Here is a 21,253-nt window from a genome sequence, read left to right as displayed (position 1 = left end):
CCTTTTGAATGCGTTCATTGTAGGCAGCTGTTTGTCTGGCCCATTAATCAATAGATTTTAATTTATATCAATTCCAATTCCAATATTGCCACAAGTTGTAGAGCAAACAATTGAAAAGCTATCAAGCTATAAATAATAGCGAAAGCTGAAAAGGAATAAAATAAGTGCTACACCCATTGTTTCGCATCACAAAATGTACATAAGTCGACATCTTTATCATTTTGCATCTATTCCACGCGGCAAGAGATATCAAACATTACACATACGCCCTGTTGTTCAGCCGTATGTTAGTCACAGCTGTTGCCAATGAAACAACAACCGAAAAGCTGAAAAGTCAATGCAATTTTTAGTCCTCCCAAACTTTTATTGATTAGAATACTTATTGATATGCAACAAGGTCGTGACAAATTTCAATTTCACACCTCGTTGAAGGGGCACAGGGCACAGTAGAAGTTGATGCCAAAATCTTCTGAAGCAAAAATGTGTCAGCTTTGATAAAGTTTTGTTTGCCTTCACACACACACACACAAACGCACAGATGTATATGTATATCTAACCTGATTTTAAATATGCATAAGAACTGAAAAAAATAAGTATGAAAAATATTCTTTTGGTATTAAATATGCAAATGGGGAAGAAAGCAACAAAAAAAATATATATATAACAGAGTTTTACATTTTTTGCTCTTTGGTGTCTTTAAGCATTGATGTTATCGAGACCTAAATACACGCACACACACACGCACACCAAGGACTTTTACAGGTAGACCATTTTCTAAGTTATACGATATAATATTTCAATTATTTGCCACAAAAGACGGTTGACTGGCGACTGGAATATTCAATAACAATATAGGGAAACCAAATTCAACTGAAATCTGAACTAATAACAACATTTTTGACATGGGTGTGTGTGCCTATGGATGTGTGTGTATGTTCTTTCTTTAGTTTGACAGACAACGAAACAACCTTTTGATGACCTTCAGCCAACATTTTATGCCCCAGCATGACGTCATTCATGCTAATACCAATACTTTGATATTTAACAAAATTAATTGCATTTAAGTTCAATAAAAGTCTTGTGCAGAAAAGTTTTAAATTCAAGTACTCGCAACAAAATCAAATCAAAAGCCACTCAAGCAGCAAAAAACCGAAACTGTTGAAAGGAAGAAAGGAACCACGCCTATTCGGCACTAATTTCGTCTTTGTTTGCGGTTGTACGCTTAGATGTTGTTGTTTAGCCGCTAAATACAAAAAAAAAAAAAAAAAAGTTTTAATTAACTGTTACGAAACACAGATTACTCAACGCATTCGCTTCACCCTCGCCTCCATCTATCCTCACCTGTAATCAGCCAGACCTAACGTTGGCAACGGTTGCCTGAACCTGAATCTGGCTCCCTCTCCCTCTCTATGTCTCTCTCTGGATCTGAACCCTTTTGACTTGGTTAACTCATTCCAATTTTTGTTTTTGTGTGTTTTCGTTAGCTTTGTGTATTTTGGTTTTTGGGATTTTTAATTTATTTGATTTTGTTCAACAATTCAAATTGCCTTTTGCAGGTGCACACATCATTGGCATGATGACGTTAAAAAAGGAGATGGTAAATAAGTATATCAGATTATCACACATCAAAACCAAATTAATTCATAACAAAACATTCAAGTGCCAAAACGTTGTGAGACCACAATTTCATTTGAAAATGCATTTTATTATTGATTTGTTTTCTGAGAATTATGAGAAAATTTTCCATTTTCTATTCCTAGAATTAGCAAAACGATTTGTTAAATAATTTCTTGGATTAAAGTGACAATTATGGTTAAAAGTTGTTGGGATTTTAATCAAAAAATATCAAAGGAGCTAATTTTGTTTGTCTTGAATCGAATTTGTTTCTCAATTGCATATTTTGAGCTACTTCTCTTGATTGCTATAGGCAAGTAAATTAAAGCCTTAAATGAAGCCATTTTTAATTGATTGCAATGCGGTTTTCGTTTCGGCCCTTTTACTGTGAAATCAACTTGATATGGAAAGGGAAAACCAATTATAATATGTACCTATATCTAATTTCATATGTTGCCTATTTCTATTTGAAAATTTTACTACGGTTTATGTATGACTAATCAAATGGAAACATATCATCAATGGCAACACAGTCTATGCTACTATATCATACTCCTCCTCTTTTTCCTCCACCTCTGAGGGTATGTTTGTGTTCCTGATAGGCGTCAAAGAAGTGCATATGTCAATATGGCAACTGCAAGTGCATTAATCATGCTCGCCTGCATCTGCCCAATTATGGTGCAATTAACACACTTGATTGCATAAAATCTTCGACTCCTACTCCTTTTTTTTGCCACAACCAGGTAATCTATGTATGTATATACGTATATGTGCTGCATGTCTATGCGAACCTTCAACTGCACATGTTGCGTATACTTGATATGGGTAAGCAACAAAGATACACAAAAAAAAACGAACAAGCAGAAACTTTCCTATTTTTGTTTCTGTTATTTTTTTCAAGCGTAAATTTGATTGCCTCCGGTGATGCAAAAAATAGTCTTCTCCCACTTCTGAGTTTCCATCTCCATTCATTTTAGGTGAAAAATTAAATTAAATTTAAATAAAATCGTATGTGAATGGAATTTATCCCAAAATAAATTTATGATGCATAAAGGTGCGATAAAAATAAACATTTCATTTATTATTTTATTGTGTAGAATACAAGTTATGGATGTTGACACACAAGTATCTCAATGGCATGGCATATACTCGTATTAATGAATACAAAGAAATGTAATATGAATACATATAGGATATTCGATTGAAGTTATGTAAATATACTCAAATCAAATTGTATTTCTTCTTCTGATGCTCTTTAAGCCGATGTGAAACTCAATCAATAAACCAAACTCAACATCGTTATGGTTTAATGTTTATGTTTACTGTCACTTGCCGCCTAATTTGATTGAATATCCTCACAGAATTTCTGCTGAAGTTCTGTCCGTTAAATATGTGTCAGTCTATATATATATGTACATCATAGAGGCATTAAGTGGGGGATAGAAAGGAAGAGACTCGCTACAAGTTTTATGTTTAAATAATTTATCAAAATAGAAATCCCGCAAGTAAAATGGACATAATCCCTAGCGGTTGACTAACTGAAAGACCGTAACATGCCGTTTGGTGATGAACGAGCCGTATAACCATAAAAAAAGGGGCCCAGGACTATGAGGCTACTTCAACGTTTGCCAGCAGTAGAAGGATCAAGGACAATGAGCCGGTACTTTAGTCTATTATGTTGACATACCATTCGGTTCCGTTTTGTTTTGTATAATTGATTAGGTTTGCCCTTAGCCAATAAACCACACACAAACACACACTCTCCCTCACACACACACACTTTACATGTGTGTATGTATAGGTATGTATTACTCCCCAATGGACTAAGGTGCCAAGGAAGTGGACTCTGCATTTGTGTCAGATCTAAACAATAATTTATGGCCTGTGTACAAAGACATTAATCTTTATTGGAACTGAAAAGTGTAGGCAAAATGTTGACAAGCTATCATCTTGTCTACATTTAACGCATCCTATAATAAAGAACGCAACGGCATGACAAAAAAAAAACCCGAAAAAAATCATTATAATGCTGAGATCACATAAATGGAAAGTGAATTAAGCCAAAGAGTGGGTAAGCAAGAGTGGCAAAGAAATTGTCTTAACCTTTTGCAGGGCTCATTCCCATCTTATTCACATACATTTATTTTAAGGTTGTTTCGTGATATTCTCTACATTTTGTGTCGCCCATAAAATTATGCTAATTTCGAAATTGTTTATTATCCATAAAGTGAAAGAATATACATACATATATATAAGTATATGCATCATGTCGTCTTTAATGCCAATATAATTATTATTTAAGCTTCTGCACATTCAGTAGGTACACAAAGAATTTATTATAATTCAAGAAGCATTTGAAACATTCTAGACTGTTTAACATTCATTCTATTTTTGACTGGCAATGGGTAGTAAAAAGAATATTACAGCCACAATTAAAGTAACCTTCTCTAAGACTCACTTTTAGGTTGATACTTAAGAGAGGGTCGTGGCTAATAGATGCCATTTCTGTGACCAATTTGGTTTCATACCATTTCCAATCATGGTTAATCGAAATGAAGCATAATTTGTACCTTAATCTTCAGTCAGGTAGCCTCTTCAGTTATTGAGAAAGGAAAGGATTGTGGATTACCGTGATAGGAAACCTAAGGCAGCACTTTGAGTAACTTGTTTAAAACTGAATTACTTATAGCTCAACCTATTAACAATGTTTAAATAGGTTAAAGATCTTCTTGGATATCTATGCAATGTATGTTGAAGGAAATGAAAAGTCTCACCATTGCGACAAAATCTTATGCAAGTGAAAGATGTACATACATTTGTATGTATTAAGTAGTATGCAAGATGTAAGTGGTTCATCACTCCAACAACCCACCAACCCATCAACCTACAACAATCAACATACTTTACTCCCAAACACATTTGATTTGGGCGAAAGGCAAAAAGAGTCTTTTATGATTTCTAGTCTGGGCATAAAGCATTTTGGCATTTATGCAAATTGAATCAACAAATGAGCCTGAGACTGAATGAATGTAAAACCCTGTTGTAACATTGTCGAGAAAGATACATTTCCCCTTTGTTGAAGTGGCTGAGGATGAGATACACATACAGAGGAATTCATATGTGGGCTGTAGTTGTCTTCTTCTCAAAAATTGCACACAATCTTTGTCTTTGGTTGCTCTCTTTTTTCTTGTAATGGGTGTGCGAATGTCTGTCTATATCCAAAGCCAGTCAAGTGTTGAGCTTTAGACATAATTTATCAGCTGAACGATTTGATTTATATGGTTAGACATGGCATGCGGCACGTCAATGTTTGTTGTGGTTGTATTTTCATTTTCATATTTTTCTATATTATGTGCGATTTATTTTAGTATGTATAATAGCAACTCATCTTATTTTGTGCAATTTGTGGACCATTTGTGGCTCAACTCGCATGAAAATGGAAAGTATTTCTTACTTTTTCGCTTGTTGTTTTTTGTTTATATTTGCGTTGAATGCTAAAAAGAAATTTTGTGCTGCCCACAATATGAATGTGTGTACTTAGTACAAGTGTATGGGTATATTCAAGCTGTTAACATGCATGCCTAAACATAAAAATTATAACCACATAGTTATGCACATACTTGTGGTAAGTCTGGTGTGAACAACCTCCAGTATCAACTACGTAGAGAGTCAACTTCAGCCTCAGCCTCAGCTTCATCATCATCATCATCATCAGCTTTAACAATTGTTACTACCATTAACTTGTCTTTTTCTCTCACTGGTTAATTAGTTGGCCACGCCAAACAATTTGCAAAGAAGGAAAGTAAACTCTTGTTTGTCAATTTGTTTAAAGCGTTTTATATTGAAGACTTAACCCCATTAGCTTGAATTGGCGCACTTGCTCACATTTACAATCGGCTCAAAGCGATCAAAAGAAACGAAAAACAGGTAGAAGCTGATGATGACGACGAGACAAGGGCCAAACCGGGGGCAGTACAATTCAACTTTCTGCGGCACATCCACAAAGAATAGCACAAAGAGAGAAAAAAAAGACTGAAAAACTTTTACCAAACAATGTAAACTCATTCACGAACTGACTGCCGTCTTGGAGAGAGAGAGAGCATCTGCATCTTGCGGCGGCTTGGTGGCTTAGCGGCTTGGTCTTGGAATTTTTAGTACCTCGTCAACTTTTAGTACCCAGAAAACCAGTTTCACCTGCAAAAAGTTGGCTCGATGCCCAGCCGAGCTCCAGCCAGCTTCAGTTGCGCCGCGAAGCTCAAGTAGAGCAGACCTAGAAGAGAGACCGGAACCGAAGACAGAAAAACGCGTATCCCGTCCAAACCGAAACCGGACCGGATCGGAGATCATATCGGCTCTGACAGAACTGCAAAAAAGACCAAGCAGAAGAAATAAGCACCTAAAGAAGGCAACAGCAAGAAAAAAACGTTAGTGAACGTCGTCGCTGCGCATGCGCAGGCAACTTGTACTTGTTGTTGTTGTTATTGTTTTTTGTTGGTGTAGTAGCTGTTGTTGTTGTCTTGTGGTAGCTCTGCTTAATTATAGGCACCCCGCCCCCTCTGTGCACCAACCGCCCCATAAACAAAGTTTACTTGTTTGTCTGCATTTTTTTCTCATTGTGTGTGTGTGTGTGTGTAATAACTTCTTCTGTTATTCCCCTCTCAAAAGCATTTCTCTTGGGAAAATCAGATTCTATGCTTTCTTTATGCTAGTTACCAACAAAAACTAATCTAATACACCGAAAATGTTTATGAAAATTTGTGTGAGTTAGTGTGTGTGTGTGTATAAACAAAAGAAATTCCCAAGTGCAATTTCAGAAACAAATAAAACCCTCAAAAAATACCCATCATATTGTAAGCCAAAACGTTACACAAACCATAAATATAAATCAAGAAAACAAAATCTAAAGAAACAGGTTACAAGAAAGAAAGAAATATCAGCTTGAATTAACATATTTCCCATCAAAAATAATGATCGTACAAGTGTGTGTGTGTGTGTGGGAAACAAGAAGTGGACACCCAATGCCAGCCGAACCCCTTTGGACCCCCCTCCCCCATTCATCCACATGGGGCAAGATATATATATATATACAGGAGACCTTGAAGTTGTTTTCGTTAATCGAATCGCATATCGCATATGCATTTTAATGAGTAAAAGAGGCGAATCAAAGCCCATTTTTCTTTGGTTTTTGTTTCTGTTGTTAAAAGAGATGTTGAAATGCAATTTTTTTTTTTTTTGGTCGACGTTTTATGGCCAATATAAATTTACATATCCACCATATCTACTCCTATATATGTATGTAAGTAGGTATGCGCAAGAGATCTCTGTGCAAACATTATGGGGCGCAGTCGGAGTTTCGAAAATTGACCAAATAACGTTTTACTATTTGCTTTCGCCTATGGACCGTAGAGCAAATAGCACACCTAACGCAAAAAAAAAACAGAAAGAAAGAAAGATAGATAGACCTACCTGGTTAGGTACCTACATAAAAAAATTCAGAAACCCCAAAGCTTTTTGGTGTCTGGGTGAGCACGAATAACAACAATTGAGGCAACGGTACCAAGCTGGTACCTGAGCGCAGGGAGCACAGGTGGGGAAGAAGTCAAGAATACAGGCGTGAATTGGCAATATCAAAGAGTTGGCCGATGTTCTCTAACAATAAGTGGGACACAAGTGGGGGATTAATTCCTCATAATCATTTCAATGAATCATTCATTTGCAAATTGGTTTCAGAAATTAGATATGTTTGCATGTGACCTAGAAAAGTTAATTGATCTACAAATTTGTGTAATGACCATTTGACCCACTAAGAATTTCAATTGATGGAAATTGAATAACTAATAAAAATTACATCTAAACTTCTTGAAATGTTTTTGAGAACTTCAAAATAGACCCAACAATTCTTCTTGCACCTTAAAAGAATAAATAAGTTTTTAAAGAGATAAGACAAAGATTAATTAATTATAACTTAACTTAATTATAAAACATTCCTTTAAATGTCACTTCAATTGCTTTTAGCTTGATAATTCTGAATATTACATATAGATATCTATTACTTGTATTTGAATTAAACAAGTTCATAGTAAGGGAAACAATAAGGTTAACAGGATTTTCAAAAATATCTGAAAAACTACCTAGAAACATGTTTTTCTATCTATCTATATTATTTTTATAACCGCAATTGATGTAAATTAATCTTGGCATTAGAATTTTGATCTTCAAACAGTTTGCATTATTTCGTTTTAATAATAAACTAAGTAACTTTTTATTTCAAATGATTTGATTTTCAATTTGTTTTTCTGTTAATTGCTTCGCCATCTCAAAACGTATTGAAAGTACAACAAATTTGTTGTTTAATTTATATAACACAATCAAAATACTTTCAAATGAAAATAATTGCTTTGGTTTATTTTGAAACTTTAAATTTAACAAGAAAGAAGTTAACTTTGGCTATACCGAATAACATATACCCTTGATGTGAGAGACCTCTTATAAATCGATTATTCCTTTCTTTGAAGGTGTTACATTATTATTATGAGAAATTTCTGATTTAGCCTAACTAAATATGATTTTCTAGGGATATATTCCTCAACAAAATAAACTTTGAGATCGCTGGTGGCTATGGCAGCTAAAAGTTATGGTCATGGCTATATAGCCTCGCTTTCTCACGCTGATCAAGAATATGGTCTATATAGTCTGTGGAGTCGGAAGCGCCTCATACTTGAAACTGTAGAAACTTGGCTGTAGAAACCAAAATACAACTTAGTTGAAGAAGAATAACACTCATGTCTCTCATATTTACTAAACCCGTCTAAAATGCCTTTCTCTTGGATATGTCTACTAATCTAATGAGTTGTGTTTTATTCAATAAAAATGTTTATTATACGAGTAAAGTTATTTTCAATTAACAATTTAATTGTAAGTACTGGAAATAAAAGAGAAGTCTAAATTGTAAGATCGGAACTCGATATTTCATTTCAAATGCTTGGATTGTCGTGGAGTGTGAATACGAGTTCGGAATTCCAATTGAACAAGTCATAATTCTCAAAATGAAAACATTGTGAACTTTTTGTCTTTTTGTTAGATAAATATCTAGCATATTTGTTGGTATGTGTATGTATCCCAAAAGTTTGTTAGCTTTGTTGATTATAGTATTCATTCTTTTGCCGATGAGACCTTCTCTCTCACAGCATATCGAAAGCTACAACAACAACAATAGCCAACAGATGGCTAAGTAAATACCTAGATTCTGTTTCTTTAACTTGTTGGCTCCACAGCTTCGAAGACAGAAATATGTGGTCTCGACCAAAAAGTCTCGTATGCTATGCAAATTAAATGTTCTAACCGAAGATTAGATACATGTGTATATACATACGATAAAAGAGGAAATGACCAAATACAATACAGATACTCGGGCCAAGTATGAGCGTGGCAGCTGCCTTTGACTTTGATTCGCATCGAAATTGAGACACAAGTTTTTGGTGAAACAAGTTTCACTCATTCATTTCGACAGTCACTCATTCAATCAGTGTTTCGGTGGCGGGAAAACAAGGAAAAATGCAAAAATTACAAATGAAAAGTAAAATACAATCTTCAATTGCAGTGAAAATGAAAACGTGGAAACAGCTGCCAAACGAGGGGCGGCTTTTGCTGTTGTTATTTTGCTGTCTTTCCCACTTGACCCAGCACTGTCTGGCCTGGCGTCCATGTCCGGAGCTCAGTCCAGCCTTACGTCTGCCATGCAGGTGAGTAAAGACCCCACCCCTCTAGACCTGAGCATCGTGGCCACAGCGGCAACGGAGACAGCGAATTTCCGCTTGTGGCCATGTATTATTTTAATATCCGCTAATTGCATTGCAATTTGTGTTGCTGATTTCTGATTCGTTTGGCTTTGTTTGTTGGCGACTGACGACAATTACAGGTGCAATGTGGTGCCTTTTGCTGCAACTGGCCAACTTGGTGCAGTGGCCATGGATTGTGATCGTGTTGTCTTTCATGGCGATGCCCCCCAGTTACCATATGGAGCTCCCATTGTGGCGTATACGCAACGTTATAGTGGCCAACAAGTTTTGCCAGCTCAGGTGAGAAAACTCCACACGCAATGAAGCCCAAGAATTCAGCAATTAACATCCTATTACAGACCTTCGGCCAACTTAAGCTACCCATTGAAGAACTTGATCTATCCAACAATCTTATAAGACGCATACCCGAAAAGGCTTTCGATAGTCTCAAGGATGTTTTGAATGAACTGCGTTTGGCCAACAATTTGTTTGGCGATAATCTGAATCCCATATTCTCCACCGCTGAGCTGCATTCTCTGAAGAACTTGCGTCTCTTAGACCTCTCCGGCAATAAGATTAAACTCATTGAGGAGGGTCTGCTAAAGGGTTGTGTTGACTTGAAAGAATTCTATATAGATCGTAATAGCCTAACCGCTGTTCCCTCCAATTCACTGAATGGACCAAGTTCACTGAGACATCTATCCCTGCGTCAGAATCAAATTGGTAAGTGTGAAACGTGATCAATTTTTGAATGTGTAATGTAACTGCCAACCATTTGGTATAGGTACCCTTATGCAGGAGTCCTTTAGCTCACAGCCTCAATTGGAGATTATTGATTTGCGTTACAATTTCCTACGTAATATTGATAGCCAAGCCTTCAAGGGACTGCAGAAAATTCGTGAAATCAAATTGGCTGGGAATCGCATAACGAATCTGAATAGTGATGTGTTTGAGAATCTGCCCACACTACAGAAACTAGATCTGTCCGAGAATTTCATTAATCAATTTCCCACAGTGGCCCTGGCAGCTATTTCGGGATTAAAGTCCTTGAATCTTTCATCCAATATGTTGCAGGTATTGTTGATAGAAGCCGTAATCCTGAAAATTACAAAGTAAATCATTTTCCCTTTATTTAAGCAATTGGATTACACCCACTTGCAAGTTGTGAGGACTCTGGAAAGCTTGGACCTGAGCCGAAATAGCATAACCAGTATACCTTCTGGAGCTTTTCGTGATCTAAGATCTCTAAAGTTCTTGGACTTAAGTCTTAACTCACTGAGAACGGTAAGATGATAATACAGACAATGTCTCTGGATAATGATTTACTATTTGTTTATGATTACAGATTGAGGATGATGCCCTTGAAGGACTGGAGAGCCTGCAAACGTTCATCATTCGGGATAACAATATTCTGCTGGTGCCAGGCAGTGCCTTGGGTCGCCTGACCCAACTAACCAATCTTCAAATGGATTATAATCGTGTCGCAGCACTGTCAGCTGAAATCTTGGGCTCTCTTCAGGCAGGAGATATCACGACCTTGTCATTGTCACGAAATGTTATCCGTGAATTGCCTCCGGGAAGCTTTCAAATGTTTAGCAGTCTGCATACATTGGATTTATCAGGAAACTCTCTTGCCGTGGTCAATGCCGATACTTTTGTGGGCTTGGAAAGCACATTGATGGCATTGAAATTGTCACAGAATCGTCTAACGGGCTTGGGCGGAACACCATTGACACTGCCGGAGCTTCGAAGCCTCGATCTGAGTGGAAACAGCTTGACAGAGGTCCCTAGTAATATTCTGGAGGAACTAGAGAACTTACAGAGTTTAAATCTAAGTGGGAATCACTTGACCACACTGACTGGAGCCCTTCTTAAACCATTGTCCCGTCTTCAGATCATTGATCTTAGTCATTGTAATATTCGGCAGCTAAGTGGCGATCTTCTGGCTAATCTGCAGGACCTCAAGCATATATATTTGAATGACAATCAGCTTCAAGAGTTGCAGGATGGCAGCTTTGTGAACCTATGGAATATTAGTTCCATCGATTTATCCAATAATCGCATTGGATCAATACGTTCCGGGGCCTTTGTGAATGTGATGCATTTGAAGAAATTGGATTTGCATGGCAATGAATTGACGGCGTTCAAGGGTGAATTCTTTAATACGGGTACAGGAATAGAGGAGCTCGATATTTCACATAACCAATTGAGTTATTTGTTCCCCTCGTCGTTCCGCATACATCCACGATTACGTGAAATTCATGCTGCCCACAACAAGTTCTCCTTCTTCCCGGCGGAACTGATCACCTCGCTGCAATATCTCGAATTTGTGGATCTATCCGATAATCAACTCAAGACAATTGAAGAGCTAGACTTTGCCCGTTTGCCACGTTTGCGGGTACTGCTCCTAGCTCAGAATCAACTGGATATGGTCAGTGAGATGGCCTTCCATAACTCCACACAGTTGCAGGTTTTGGACTTATCCCACAACAGTTTGGACCGCATCGGAGAGCGCACTTTCGAAGGTCTTGTGCGTTTGGAGAACCTCAATCTCGAGGATAATCGTCTGACCGAATTGTCCGATGGCGTCTTTGAGCGTGCCAAACTTCAAATGCTGGAAAATATTAATTTGGCTCATAACCGCTTCGAATATGCTCCATTGAATGCCTTGCAGCGTCAGTATTTCTTTGTCTCCTCTGTGGATTTGAGTCACAATCGGATTAGGGAATTGCCCAAAGATGACAGCATTATGGTTAATATCAAAAGTATAGATCTATCCTTTAATCCACTGTCCAATCAAGCTGTCCACAATGTCCTTAATGAACCAAAGACCGTTAGGGAATTAAACCTAGCTGGTACGGGAATCGAGCAATTGGATCTTTTAGAGACACCTTTCCTGCAGTATCTGAATCTATCACACAACAAATTGAATAGCATTAAACCAGAGATATTCCAACGCGTGACCCTGTTGGAAACTTTGGATTTATCTAGCAATAACTTACAAACTCTGGACGAGCTGTCGCGAGCTTGGCCGCAATTGCAGGTACTTCAAAATCTAGATGTATCTAACAATAGCTTTGAGATCATTTCCCAGTCGAATTTCGCTCAACTAGAGATGCTGCGATCTCTTCGCCTCAATCACCTGAAGCAGTGTACTAGGATTGAAAAGAATGCCTTTAAGCAACTACCGAATTTGGGCACTCTGGAAGCCTACGATTTGCCATTGCTGGGTTATCTTGACCTGCAAGGTATACTCGAATTGCTGCCTGGATTGGAAATGCTGGACATTGAGGTGAAGGACTCCAGCATCGGCAGTGAGCAAATTCAACCTCTCAAGCATCCACGATTGAGCAGCCTTGGCATAAGAGGCGATCGATTGAAATCGATATCGTCAGGCACTTTGGCTGGACTGAAAAGCAACGAATTGACCATAAAACTACAGAATACATCACTCAGTGCACTGCCACCAGCGCTTCTGTTTCCGGTGCCCAGATCCTCGCAGCTTAAGCTCAACGTGGAGGGTTCTAAGATCACGGTGCTGGTGCCCCAATTCCTTAATGCCCTGGAAGATCGTCGAGCCAGTCTACAGTTGCAGGGTCTGGCCAGCAATCCAATTGTATGCGACTGCAATGCCAGAGCCCTGCGCCGTTGGCTACCCAGCTCCGGCATGTCGGAGTTGAGGTGTCAAACGCCGCTTTATTTGGCCAATCGCAAACTCATCGAGGTGGGTGACGATGAACTGACCTGTGATCCTCGGCGCATGACCTCATCAACTTCCCGTCCCACATCGCCGCTATTCCACAAGTCTTCGGCCTCCAGCCAGCTGGTCACACGCAGCAGTTCAACCACCACCGAAGAACCAATGATCATCTGGAGCCTAGAGCCCACTCATCCGCCCACATTGAAAATTAAGACCAAGGCACCGCTAATGAAAGCCCAGTCGCCTATTATCAGCAATGATGATACCCTCATCATTGGCATTGTTGGTGGAGTGGTTGCTTTTATAGCTATTCTCATTATTATTATTTGCATTATTAGACTGCGGATGAGCAATGTGGAGTATCAGCAAAATGCAGCCATGATTGGCATTCCTTCGGGAATGCAACTGGGTGCCCATAATGCAGCATATAACTATAAGAATCCAGGTGCTGGAGCTGCTCTGTATGCTGTGCCTCCCTATCAGCCCAGCTATGCCACATTGCCGCACAAAGCAGCTTCCATACATCAGTCCACCCAAAGTCTGGCCCAGCAGCGGCAGCAACAACAACACCAGCAACAGGCAGCAGCCGCTGCTGCGGCCGCCTACTCGACCATGTCCCGCATGTCGTACTTCAGCGGCGCAGGGACAGGAGTTGGCGATGGGGCAGAGAGTATAACACAACACCAGCAGCATCAGCATCAACCCTATATCATTTACTCGGACGACAAGGCCTATAGATAGAAGAAGATACATATATGTTTAGGCATCTTGGTTAGTCGAATCTTTATCATCTATCCCACACCCCAGTCCTTACTCTCAGTTAGTTAGTCAGTCAGTCAGCCGCGAAACAGCGGAAGAGTTTTCAAACAGGTTCTACATAATCGTCATTATCAGCTTTCGTTGTACATAGACTTAATACATACTAACTGTAACTATAACTCTAACTATATGTCTATCGTAACATAATTAAGTGCAGAATGCAATAAACAAATATTAGTCTAATATACAAATTTAAATATACAATTACAAAAAAAAAAAAAACACGTTGAGAAAAAGCTTGATTATCTAAATTGTCTAACTTAATTTACTGGGTATCAAAATACAACTAAAATAGAATTGAAATAGGTTAAATACATAAACATAGTCCAGTCATAGTCAGCAAATTGGACTTACCCGCATTTTCATTGTACACATCTGTGTATACCAGTCATTAGTTAAACGAATTATTTTTTGTTAGCTTAGTTTGAGCTCGTTTAATACAATAAATTCTTATACAACAAGATGACTTCATAAAAAATGTATATGTGTGTATATTGTATATGTATTCCATGTATATATATATATATATATGTATGTAACTTCAGGATCGCCATTCACAGTCTTTGTTTTCCATTAATCTTCAAAAATTAAACTTAACAAATGCATTTTGCAGATCAACTTCTTTAACAAATGCAAAGAAAAAAGATTCTTAAAAAAGAAAAAACGATGTCATTTCAATGCTTCTCAACAATATATGATCAATCGATTATTAAGGTAGCATCCTTTGTAAAGGGATAATAAAGAATAGTATATAATTTTCAATTCCAAACAACAATAAAATTGGAATCACAACGGCTAGAGTTTTGAATCAGACAAAATGAGATATTATATACATGCAGGGGCTATAAAATCGGAGATTTAAGAAAATTCTTTGAAAAAAAGAAGCACAACAATCGGCTAAGCCATTTGGGCATATGAGGTATATAACTTGTAATTGCGACGACGATAATAGATCATCAGTCCATAACTGGCACAAAGAAGACAAGCGACAATCAAGATTAGAATACCTGGCATTAAATTGAAAGTAATTAGTATTAAGAATGCTTTCTAGTAATTACTAATTGAAAGAAACCTACCCGTGGCCGCACTCAGATTAGCTTCCTCGTAGGTCATCATCATGGTAGTGCGCTTGCACTCACTATGCCAATCTCCTGGCAAGATATCTTGATACAAGCTACGAAGCTTGTTCAACGGACAAGACACCCCACACCCAGGAATGTCCAAAGGCAAAGGATCTGCTGTCGTGTTCTTGTAGAAGATCGAGATTAAAGGTGTATTGTTATTGTCTAATCGAAGCTCCATCATAATGCAGGCAGCATATGGAGGACTGTGCAGCTGTTTCGATAAATAAAAATCATTAATATTGAATCATATCATTGAGTAATTCTTTATATAATCACCTCAAATAGCTTAAGTGCATTTAAGGTATTAGCAATGGTTGTGTCATGAGCGCTGTATATCCAAGCTGAACGGTCGGGTGTTAAATTACCCGAGACTTTATGTTCGAATCGCTCAAAAATATCCTTTAACAAAGGACCAACTTTCAATCTGGCCAATTTGCGTGTGTAAGTCATGACGGCAAATGCGAGGTTCGAGGCATAAGTAAACTCTTTCGCGCCATACACCTTTTCCGTCCACACTGGAAGTTTCAGGTTATTCAGACTCTCGATGAATAGAGTATTGTTTAAGTACGAAGCATCTGTGAAGGTTTTAACTTGTCGACCGCTGTTTTCACTCAAATACGTGAACAGATCGTGGAAGCGACTATATAGAGCCTGGAATTCAACAGAAGCCTCCAGGGCAGCCATCTCATAGTCATAGGTAGGGCAAGAGGCCTTTGCCGCCAGTATAAAATCTTTATTCTCCGGGACAGTGTGCACCGGAATAGGTTGCCAAGGTATATTTGGGTTCCATACATCCGAACCTTTAGGTTCGTATAATCCTGCTAAGTTAGATTGGGCACTCATCAGTGTACGATCCACATCAGTCGACTGTACATAGATCTCATCCGCAGAATATTTGTCACTTAACAGTGATCCATAACGATTTCGTAGCCATTTGCCAAGCTCGTAGTGTTGCAATTTACCCTTATTGGTCAATTGACCCCAACCAGTGGTCCAGAACTTTAAATCATTGTAGGGATCTGTAGGATATGGATCAACAGGCGTTCTGTCGCCGTGGCGAAATATCTGCAAAACATTTATCCATATCAATGTTGTAATATTTTTCGTTTGTTTGTATAGGTGGCAAAGCTTTTTTCTTTTGTTTTTGATTAATAACAACAACAACAGCTACCTACCACATGCACAAACTTCAAATCCCCTGGCAGAGTTTCTTCTCTATAAACTTCCGTATCACCATATGGTTTGGCATGAAGGGCATTTCCTATGCCCAGCAAAAGAACACAAATCAAGAGAACCAAGATTAAAGCGAGTTGATTCCACATTTTGATAGCCACCACCGTCACAACACTCCGACAACGACTAATTGGGGAAATGGAGAGCATGTGGAGTTTAGTTAGTTATTTAAAATATAAAAAATTGGAGGCAAAACTATCGGCTGTTGGGGCGTTAAAGAGCCTACCTCAAGCGTAAGACTGGTGGTTTTATTGTGAGTTTGTTTTTTTATATGTACAACTGTGCCAAACTAAGTTTAAACAAGAGCCAGCAACATAGCTTTTGTTTATATTTATACAATTCCAAATTGACAACAACAATAAGAAAAACTTTGCTGAATTGGTCACTCCATTTTACATGTAGAAAGCTATCTACATGGGTAGATTAATTCGACTTGACAATACCCGCCACACAGAACATTTTTTCAAATTGGCTTAAAAAATATAGATCTATACAATTAAAACTGGTTGTTTTTACTATTTCGTTTAATTTTGTTCGTTAGCTTCTTGGCAATATTTTTATTAAATGTAATTTTATTAAGTGAGAACAGGATGGCATAGATATGCAACGGGTGTCCTTTCTAAGGGAAAAGAATTCCAAATTGTTTAAATTATTTCTAATAGAAAAAAAAAGTTGCACATTAATCAAATTATCTCATCAAGTATTGCATTAAATATTGAAAACAAACTTAGCTACAATTAACAATAAATGTATGGGACTCAATAAATTGATATGACGACAAAAATATAAGTAAGATTATGGGTTAAATGTAATATTTTTGGGAGAACAGGTTAACTATACTCAACTAAAAACTTGACAAATTATGTATAATGCCGAACTTAAAATAATTGGAAAACAATTTTCGGCTATTTAAGTAATCCCATTTTTGCATTTTTAAAATCTACGATTCCCACCCATGTTTGGTCCTGATCCTTGTCTAGGTCCACTGAAACTGAAAAAGAAAGTATTTGAATTGAATTAAGCAAACATTGAGATTATAAAAATAAACAAACCGATTTCGCTGTCCACTACCCCCCGGACCATGGCTGGGGCCCAAAGGAGGAAACTCCGCTTGATATGCGGTCAAAGCATTCTGATTCTGACTATGGCTACCACGCTTATTAAAACCGCCGCCAGGTCCTTGATTTTGCGACATGCTACGTTCATTGTTGGAGGGGCGAGCATTAAACCCACCACGGCCACTGAAATTTCCACGATTTGGGCTAAATCCAGGCCTTCCGCCTTGGTGATTGCCGCTAAACAGCAACATGGACAGTCAGAAGCAAAGCGATACGGGACTTGTCAACACTTACCTATTCATGACTGCTGGATTGTCTGATCGCATTGGTCCTAGGCCATTGCCAAAACGGCCTGACTGGTTCCCACCGAAGGAAACCGACTGTTGTTGTTGCTGATGATGATGATGATGATCAGCGGGTAATGCAAATCCACGACGATCTTGTCTTACATTATTGGATGGACCTAGACCGCCACCTCGTTGATTGCCATTGCTGCCTCCACCGGAAGCTGAATGCCCACTTTGGGAGTCATTGTGTTGATTATTGCCACTAAATCCACTGGATGGGCTGTGCTTAAAATTCCTCCGTCCCCCTTGAAGAGCATTGCTCTGTGATCCCGAATTGTTGTCCCATTGCTGGTATTGTTGATTGTGACCGCCAAATCGATTACCGGGACTATTATTCAAACCTCCATTACCTCCACTAGTGCCTCCAAATCTATTTGATCCTCCACTTCCGCCGCTGCCTCCTGCACTAAATCTGTTTTTAAATCCCTGGGAGGAACCTTCAGTGTGGTGACTCTGTTGCTGTGTTGACCCTTTTCTGTAGGGTGCATTTCTCTGTTGACTATAGTTTCGTTCGTTCCGTATGGGCCCGAAATTGTTGCCGTTTGAAATGGATTCCCTCGAATCGCCGGATCCTCCTCCTCTGCCACCAGAAGCTCTACCAAAACTGCTTTGACCACCACCACCACCTCCACGATGAGTAGATCTTGATTCCAGAGGACCTTTATTTGTTTCCCCCGCATGACCATGACCCTGTTGCATTGGTCGTCGTCCTCCACGATTGCCGGCTCCCGGCCCCGATGCCACTCCAACTACTTTTCTACCTCGTTCTTTTGGTCGGCCCGGTTCGACGACAATGTTTTGCCCCTTAAATTCAATTCCATTAAGAGCAGCTATGGCCGAATCAGCCATCTCTGTGTTCTCCAAATGAACAAACCCACATCGATTCATAACATCGCACTCCACGACTGCTCCATAGTTTGAAAAAAGGCGTCTTAGCTCGTCTGGTTTGCAGCCAGGGGGCAGGCTGCCCACAAAGACTTTGGCGGTCTGCGAGCAAAGCATTCATTGATATTACAAATAAATTGATGGATATTTATACTGGCTACAGGGCGTATACTCACAGACATGTATTTTTATTATTATTTTAATTTTTCTTCGACTTTTTCTAGAGCTGGCAATACATCGATAACTTGTCCAGCTCTAATATTTTCTTCTAGATATGTAGATAAGTATCTACAGGAAAATAGATTTGTTACTGACAATTATGTTAACTTAACAGACCAAGCCACTGACAAATTGTAATTTTAATTTAAATTGTTTGAATGAAATGTGGCCGCCCAACAATGAAGATAGCTATTTCGTCAATATGGACTACAAGAAGAACGTGATAAACATAATGCCAAGTGCGGAGATTATGGTCAACTTCCCTGGGGAAATGATGAGCTCAAAGAAAGCTTGTTTACTGTACGCCGAACGAATGGATTTCAAGGAAGTAATGGTAGGTACAGTAAGTGTACTAGCCAAGCGCTCCACTGACAAGTTTTTATTCCTTTAGCAATTGAGATTGGCCGAGAAATGCGATCAGCGGCGCATGTATATAACGACAGTGGATACAGGATCTTTTCAGCAACTCAAACAAGATCAGTCATTGAATGTGACTTTTGGAGGTTTTATGGATAATGTTGTGCGAATGCTGAAGGACTGTCAGGCTGGCAAATTGGAATTACATCTCAACCCGAGAGATGCAGCGTCTTGCAATGATGGCCAGGTCGAGAATTTTTATTTACAATTCGTGGAAGTCAGATCATTCAAAAATCTCATTCACTTATGCCTTCCCTGCCGTTCGGCATCGCTGAACACGGTACTCTTCTATATAAATTTAATGCTGGATGCGTCGTATAAAAAATATTTTTTGCTGGAACAAAATGCACAGCAAATGCAGATGGAATTATCGTCCCAACGCGTTCATTTGGAGCAATTGGGGGCAGATAATAGCCAACTACGTGAAGCTCTGGGCGAGAATACACGCATCCTGGGCGAAAAACATGCGTTGGAGCTGCAGCAAATGCAAGACAAGCTTGCAAAAGTAAACGAGCAACGTAGTCATGACCAGGAGCGCAATCGTCGAAGTATTTCAAACCTGCAAGCCCAACTTGACAGAGCCCAACAGGATAAGATTGATTTAAAATCACTGCAAGAAGAGACCGAGAAGCGCACTCAAACATTGACTGAGGAACTAAATTGCTGCAAATCCCGGATTTGCACACTTAAAGAACAAAATGATAAATTGCAATCGGATGTAAACACTAAAAAAAAGCTGGAGCGAAAACTGGAGTACAAAATCGAGGATCTTAAACAGCACACTGCAGAACTCCAGGAGCAAATACAAAAGGGTAACAAGGAAAAGGTAATAAAAAACTTTTAAAATGTCCTAGCAATCACCACTTAATTAATTCTCAATATCAGGCCAACATGTCTGCCGAACTGGAAGCCGAGAAAAAAATCCTGCACACCAAACGTCAAGCTTTGGAAATGGCTTCTATGGAGATAGCAAAAGCTAATCAAATTATTGTTAAACAGAATCAAGAGCTTCTCAATCAAAAGAAAACCATTGCTTGGCGAACAGAAGTTGCATTACAGCAAGAGAAGGCCATCACGGAGAAAGAGAAACTGCTGGCCTTACGCGAAGAGGAGGTCAGACAGGGAAGAATTACCATTAAACAGCTTAGAGAAGAGATTCCCCAACAGTTGGAGTCCATGAGACATTTTGCTCAGGGCCTAGAACAGAAATACTCAAATCGTAAGGCGAATAGTTTACAAGCAGTAAAAAAATTATTCCTTATACTATTCCATTTACAGAAATCCTCAATTTAAAGCACCGTCTGTCGTCGGGGAAGGAGAATCGCAAATAGGCGTCGTTGTAGCTGTTCGTTTCGTTTATAGGCTTATTTATTGTTGTACTATTTAATTATGCTTTATTTATATTGTTCGGCGCTAGTCATAATCCTCGTGCACTTTTTCACTGGCATGAGCCGTAGCCACATTTACTGCCTGGCTAATGTCCTCAATCTGGTTCATTTTCAGTCTCTCGCGTATTAGCTCGGCAATGGCCTTCTGTGTGCGCCTTTCTAGACGTTCCAATTTCTTGCTAGCATCTCGTTTAAGATCCCAATCTGGTTTACGGGGTGCCAAATTGGTAATGTCAATTTCATCAATTATCATCGGCTGTTGCAATAAATTTAACTGAGATTCAACGGCAGTTTCGATATTCCCCGTAGGTTCCTGCGGTAACACTTCTCCCTCAGTACTTTCATTTTGTGGCCTATAGCTGCGAAATATGGGTCTGGAATAAAAGAAAATATTTGAATACTCGTAAGCAACAACTATTATTTGATGAGTTAAGTCCACGCGCTTACTTCGGAAGTTGTTCAGCCGGCGTCGTTCCATCGGTTGTTTTGTTTTGGGCTTGTTCGCGGAGTTTTTGCAATCGTTCTTTGCGCTTTAAGGACTCTTCTGTAAGTTTGCCCAAATTATTATTGTTACTCTCCATTAGTAATTGTAAATTTTCCAAAATGTAAACAAAATGTGCACTCGAGTGTGCCCACATTTGGTATAGAGAAAAATGCCGAATTCTACAAAA

General features: G+C 38.8%; 5 protein-coding genes across 5 annotated transcripts; 2 read left to right on the top strand and 3 right to left on the bottom strand.

Annotated features, from left to right (window-relative positions):
• The first annotated feature begins 5,884 nt into the window (after nucleotides 1-5,884).
• LOC137582664 (protein artichoke) lies at nucleotides 5,885-13,920 on the top strand. The gene is made up of 7 exons (XM_068297284.1): nucleotides 5,885-6,038; nucleotides 9,215-9,356; nucleotides 9,533-9,692; nucleotides 9,752-10,115; nucleotides 10,177-10,466; nucleotides 10,530-10,676; nucleotides 10,738-13,920. Exons 2-7 carry the CDS (start codon nucleotides 9,220-9,222, stop codon nucleotides 13,831-13,833), a joined length of 4,194 nt encoding a protein of 1,397 aa, XP_068153385.1. The 5' UTR covers nucleotides 5,885-6,038; nucleotides 9,215-9,219; the 3' UTR covers nucleotides 13,834-13,920.
• A 395-nt stretch (nucleotides 13,921-14,315) lies between these two features.
• Acph-1 (Acid phosphatase 1) lies at nucleotides 14,316-16,638 on the bottom strand. Its single transcript, XM_068296353.1, has 5 exons — nucleotides 16,495-16,638; nucleotides 16,211-16,394; nucleotides 15,312-16,100; nucleotides 14,988-15,246; nucleotides 14,316-14,918 (listed from the first exon to the last, which is right to left on the bottom strand). The coding sequence occupies exons 2-5, from the start codon at nucleotides 16,355-16,357 to the stop codon at nucleotides 14,809-14,811; spliced, it is 1,305 nt and encodes a 434-aa protein (XP_068152454.1). The 5' UTR covers nucleotides 16,358-16,394; nucleotides 16,495-16,638; the 3' UTR covers nucleotides 14,316-14,808.
• A 136-nt stretch (nucleotides 16,639-16,774) lies between these two features.
• Nucleotides 16,775-18,818, bottom strand: LOC137582126 (uncharacterized). Its single transcript, XM_068296570.1, has 4 exons — nucleotides 18,735-18,818; nucleotides 17,621-18,660; nucleotides 17,321-17,563; nucleotides 16,775-17,259 (listed from the first exon to the last, which is right to left on the bottom strand). The coding sequence occupies exons 1-4, from the start codon at nucleotides 18,738-18,740 to the stop codon at nucleotides 17,202-17,204; spliced, it is 1,347 nt and encodes a 448-aa protein (XP_068152671.1). The 5' UTR covers nucleotides 18,741-18,818; the 3' UTR covers nucleotides 16,775-17,201.
• Nucleotides 18,819-18,884: 66 nt separating this feature from the next.
• Nucleotides 18,885-20,910, top strand: Sas-6 (Spindle assembly abnormal 6). Its single transcript, XM_068296659.1, has 4 exons — nucleotides 18,885-19,111; nucleotides 19,169-20,020; nucleotides 20,080-20,413; nucleotides 20,473-20,910. The coding sequence occupies exons 1-4, from the start codon at nucleotides 18,941-18,943 to the stop codon at nucleotides 20,523-20,525; spliced, it is 1,410 nt and encodes a 469-aa protein (XP_068152760.1). The 5' UTR covers nucleotides 18,885-18,940; the 3' UTR covers nucleotides 20,526-20,910.
• Nucleotides 20,545-21,241, bottom strand: LOC137582203 (coiled-coil domain-containing protein 12). Its single transcript, XM_068296661.1, has 2 exons — nucleotides 21,030-21,241; nucleotides 20,545-20,956 (listed from the first exon to the last, which is right to left on the bottom strand). The coding sequence occupies exons 1-2, from the start codon at nucleotides 21,218-21,220 to the stop codon at nucleotides 20,608-20,610; spliced, it is 540 nt and encodes a 179-aa protein (XP_068152762.1). The 5' UTR covers nucleotides 21,221-21,241; the 3' UTR covers nucleotides 20,545-20,607.
• Nucleotides 21,242-21,253: the final 12 nt, after the last annotated feature.

The sequence above is a fragment of the Drosophila tropicalis genome, unplaced genomic scaffold, assembly GCF_018151085.1.
Source record: "Drosophila tropicalis isolate 14030-0801.00 unplaced genomic scaffold, ASM1815108v1 contig_859, whole genome shotgun sequence".
NCBI lineage: Eukaryota > Metazoa > Arthropoda > Insecta > Diptera > Drosophilidae > Drosophila > Drosophila tropicalis.
The sequence above is the reverse complement of the archived record's forward strand: the minus strand, read 5'-3'. Positions and strand labels throughout refer to the sequence as shown.

Coding starts and splice junctions, on each gene's coding strand:
- LOC137582664 (XM_068297284.1), top strand. CDS start 9,220: ATGAAAACGTGGAAACAGCTGCCAAACGAGGGGCGGCTTTTGCTGTTG. Junction 9,693..9,751: donor AACAAGTTTTGCCAGCTCAG/GTGAGAAAACTC, acceptor ATCCTATTACAG/ACCTTCGGCCAACTTAAGCT. Junction 10,677..10,737: donor GTCTTAACTCACTGAGAACG/GTAAGATGATAA, acceptor TTATGATTACAG/ATTGAGGATGATGCCCTTGA.
- Acph-1 (XM_068296353.1), bottom strand. CDS start 16,357: ATGTGGAATCAACTCGCTTTAATCTTGGTTCTCTTGATTTGTGTTCTT. Junction 16,101..16,210: donor ATTTGAAGTTTGTGCATGTG/GTAGGTAGCTGT, acceptor AATGTTTTGCAG/ATATTTCGCCACGGCGACAG. Junction 14,919..14,987: donor TAATCTGAGTGCGGCCACGG/GTAGGTTTCTTT, acceptor ATTTAATGCCAG/GTATTCTAATCTTGATTGTC.
- LOC137582126 (XM_068296570.1), bottom strand. Junction 17,564..17,620: donor AATCCAGCAGTCATGAATAG/GTAAGTGTTGAC, acceptor GTTGCTGTTTAG/CGGCAATCACCAAGGCGGAA. Junction 17,260..17,320: donor GGTAGTGGACAGCGAAATCG/GTTTGTTTATTT, acceptor TTTCTTTTTCAG/TTTCAGTGGACCTAGACAAG.
- Sas-6 (XM_068296659.1), top strand. CDS start 18,941: ATGTGGCCGCCCAACAATGAAGATAGCTATTTCGTCAATATGGACTAC. Junction 20,021..20,079: donor AAAAGGGTAACAAGGAAAAG/GTAATAAAAAAC, acceptor TCTCAATATCAG/GCCAACATGTCTGCCGAACT. Junction 20,414..20,472: donor AGAACAGAAATACTCAAATC/GTAAGGCGAATA, acceptor TTCCATTTACAG/AAATCCTCAATTTAAAGCAC.
- LOC137582203 (XM_068296661.1), bottom strand. CDS start 21,220: ATGTGGGCACACTCGAGTGCACATTTTGTTTACATTTTGGAAAATTTA. Junction 20,957..21,029: donor CCGGCTGAACAACTTCCGAA/GTAAGCGCGTGG, acceptor CTTTTATTCCAG/ACCCATATTTCGCAGCTATA.